We start from the raw sequence: 2316 nt of genomic DNA, 5'->3' as shown, positions 1-2316 counted from the left end.
AACTTTTGTGCACAGCCTTTATTTGTATCTATAAGACATGCATCATGTACAATTAAATATACATAATATGAATATATGTACTTGTCAATGACATTTTAAACTAAATGAACCTTATTTAACTTATTCTTCTGTGTCACAAACCAGAAGTTGGGTCATTTCAGTATTATTGAATGGCGATTGGTTTTATCATTGGAATATAAGTTTTGATATTTGTCTGCACCCACGTGTAAAATTTCTGGTGACCGTGGACAATCTTTTGCACAGTCCAATACAATTGATGATATTTATAATAGAAATCAGTTTTTAAAGAAAAGTTTAGACATTGCTAACAAAAACATCACAGCATTCCCTGATAATTACAAAACATCGTTGTTGACCAAAGCCAATACCGTTTACCAGACGAAATTGCATATTCTGAAATTATTGATTATCGTAAATAATATTATCTAATTGAAAGGTTGCTCTAGTACGACTCGCTGTCATGCTAGTGGCATTACTGTATCAAATTTGGTGTTAATAACAACATTTATTATATAACGGTTTAATCCCATTCAACATAAACTGCATAATATCAAATCCTTTCCCGACTTATCAGCAAGAAAACCTTTTAAAGATGTTCTTTAATTTGTTTTTCTGTTCAAGTTCTTCGTCCTCGTCTTGGCGCTCTACAACTGTTTCTATGTTTGTATAAGTTACCTAAAAACAAGTAAACTTCACTTAGTATAAAATCACAACTACTGAACCGCATCAACCCAATCTGACCAAAGAAAACTGCGACTGCTCTCTGTAACTATGTATAAGCATCCATGTTTTTGGTTAGTGACTCAACTGTTGAATAGACTATCTTTTTTTAAAACGGAATATGAAGTGACATTTCGTTGGTTCCTGAAGAGTTGTCAGTCGATGTGAAATGAATGCAAGCAGTTCCCTTCAATTTTAAATACTGTTACCTGGTTTTTCTTAGTCTTGTTCTTGATATTTGATACTTTATCTATAAATGAGTTCGGCTGTTGTCTCCATGCTTTGTCTCTAGTAACACAGAACATTGTAACCCGATCAGGTTTAGGTTGAGGTTTAAATGAAGATTCTTGTAGAGTCATAGTTGAAATACCAGAACTAACACTATTATTAGTTCTATTGTTATTATTGTACATCAATCGACATGCACAAGGTTTTCCGACATTTTCTTCCAGTAGACGACTAGAATCACAAACTGCCACCTGACGAAAAAAAAGTTCATTTCAGTGGCGGTGCCAGCCTCGTCGAGACTGGGGGTACAAATAGAGGACAAACTGACTTATGGGTGGTAAACTGTTAAGGTTGTCATTCAAAATTCGGCAGCTATGTGGAAGCGGCATAGTAGCAAAGTAACAAAAACGAATGGTGTTCTAAAATGTGTAAGAAATAAAGTGTGGGGGTACAAATCATTTTTCTAGGACGGCTTATGCTCCCCTAATCCCCCACCGGCACCGCCATTAGTTCATTTTACTAAACATTGACAGTATACGTTTCGGTGTTGGTTCTGGTAATATTAATACATATTGTAGATACCACTGTTCTTAGTTACATAAAGGACGTGTACAGAATATTACTTATACATCGAGGTTAAACAAAACAGTGGTGATTCACAATTGAACCAGGTTAGAAGTCAATTACCTGACTTGAATGTGTTGTTATTCTACTGTCAAGTTCATCATTAGTCTCTTGAACTAGATATAAAGATTGCTTTACTGGTTTGACTTTAATCTGTTTAATTCCTTTTGGACCAGCAATAACTTCAGATGGTACCAAATTATTCATACCTAAATCATCCCCATCATCTTTTAATCCAGTTGACTTATCACTTTTCCACAGATCTAATGCTTGTTTGACATGAATTACTTTGATATTTGTAGCTGGTGATAAAATTTCTGGTTCTAATGATTTAATACCTACTGCTGGTGATCCACTACTCGGTTTTGGAGATTCCTTGCGTGGTTCTAGTGATTCTGAACGTGACTCTAGTGATATTTGTGGTAAATCAAGGTAACATGAAGACAATGGTAATCCTATTGGTTTATCTAGCTTCAGATTTTCAACAGAAAATTGTTGAGCCAGTTGTTGTATTGATGGTCTAAATAAATAATCTTCTTTTACTGTTAATTTTGGTGAATAAACAAATTGACTCTGCTCGATATTTTCTGGTGAATACGTTGTTCTTGGTGACGATTGTTTTCTGTATCGGTCGTTCTTACATGGTTTACAACAAAAACACTGAGTAAAAATCCCCATGCTAAAGGTAAATGTTGAAACTGGACGTCTGGTTCAAACCGTTCG

At 34.8% G+C, this 2316-nt stretch overlaps 1 protein-coding gene across 1 annotated transcript; it reads right to left on the bottom strand.

Annotated features, from left to right (window-relative positions):
* LOTGIDRAFT_232952 (hypothetical protein) lies at nucleotides 1-2316 on the bottom strand. Its single transcript, XM_009058306.1, has 3 exons — nucleotides 1657-2316; nucleotides 951-1220; nucleotides 1-696 (listed from the first exon to the last, which is right to left on the bottom strand). The coding sequence occupies exons 1-3, from the start codon at nucleotides 2269-2271 to the stop codon at nucleotides 592-594; spliced, it is 990 nt and encodes a 329-aa protein (XP_009056554.1). The 5' UTR covers nucleotides 2272-2316; the 3' UTR covers nucleotides 1-591.

This window comes from Lottia gigantea (genome assembly GCF_000327385.1).
Source record: "Lottia gigantea unplaced genomic scaffold LOTGIsca_33, whole genome shotgun sequence".
In the NCBI taxonomy this organism is placed as follows: domain Eukaryota; kingdom Metazoa; phylum Mollusca; class Gastropoda; family Lottiidae; genus Lottia; species Lottia gigantea.
Note: the sequence above shows the minus strand (reverse complement) of the source record. Positions and strands in the feature narration are given on the sequence as shown.

Excerpts from the sequence above, each read along its gene's own strand:
- LOTGIDRAFT_232952 (XM_009058306.1), bottom strand. The coding sequence starts at position 2,271 with ATGGGGATTTTTACTCAGTGTTTTTGTTGTAAACCATGTAAGAACGAC. Across the intron at positions 1,221-1,656 it reads TAACAACACATTCAAGTCAG|GTGGCAGTTTGTGATTCTAG; the intron begins GTAATTGACTTC and ends TTTTTTCGTCAG. Across the intron at positions 697-950 it reads ACAAGACTAAGAAAAACCAG|GTAACTTATACAAACATAGA; the intron begins GTAACAGTATTT and ends ACTTGTTTTTAG.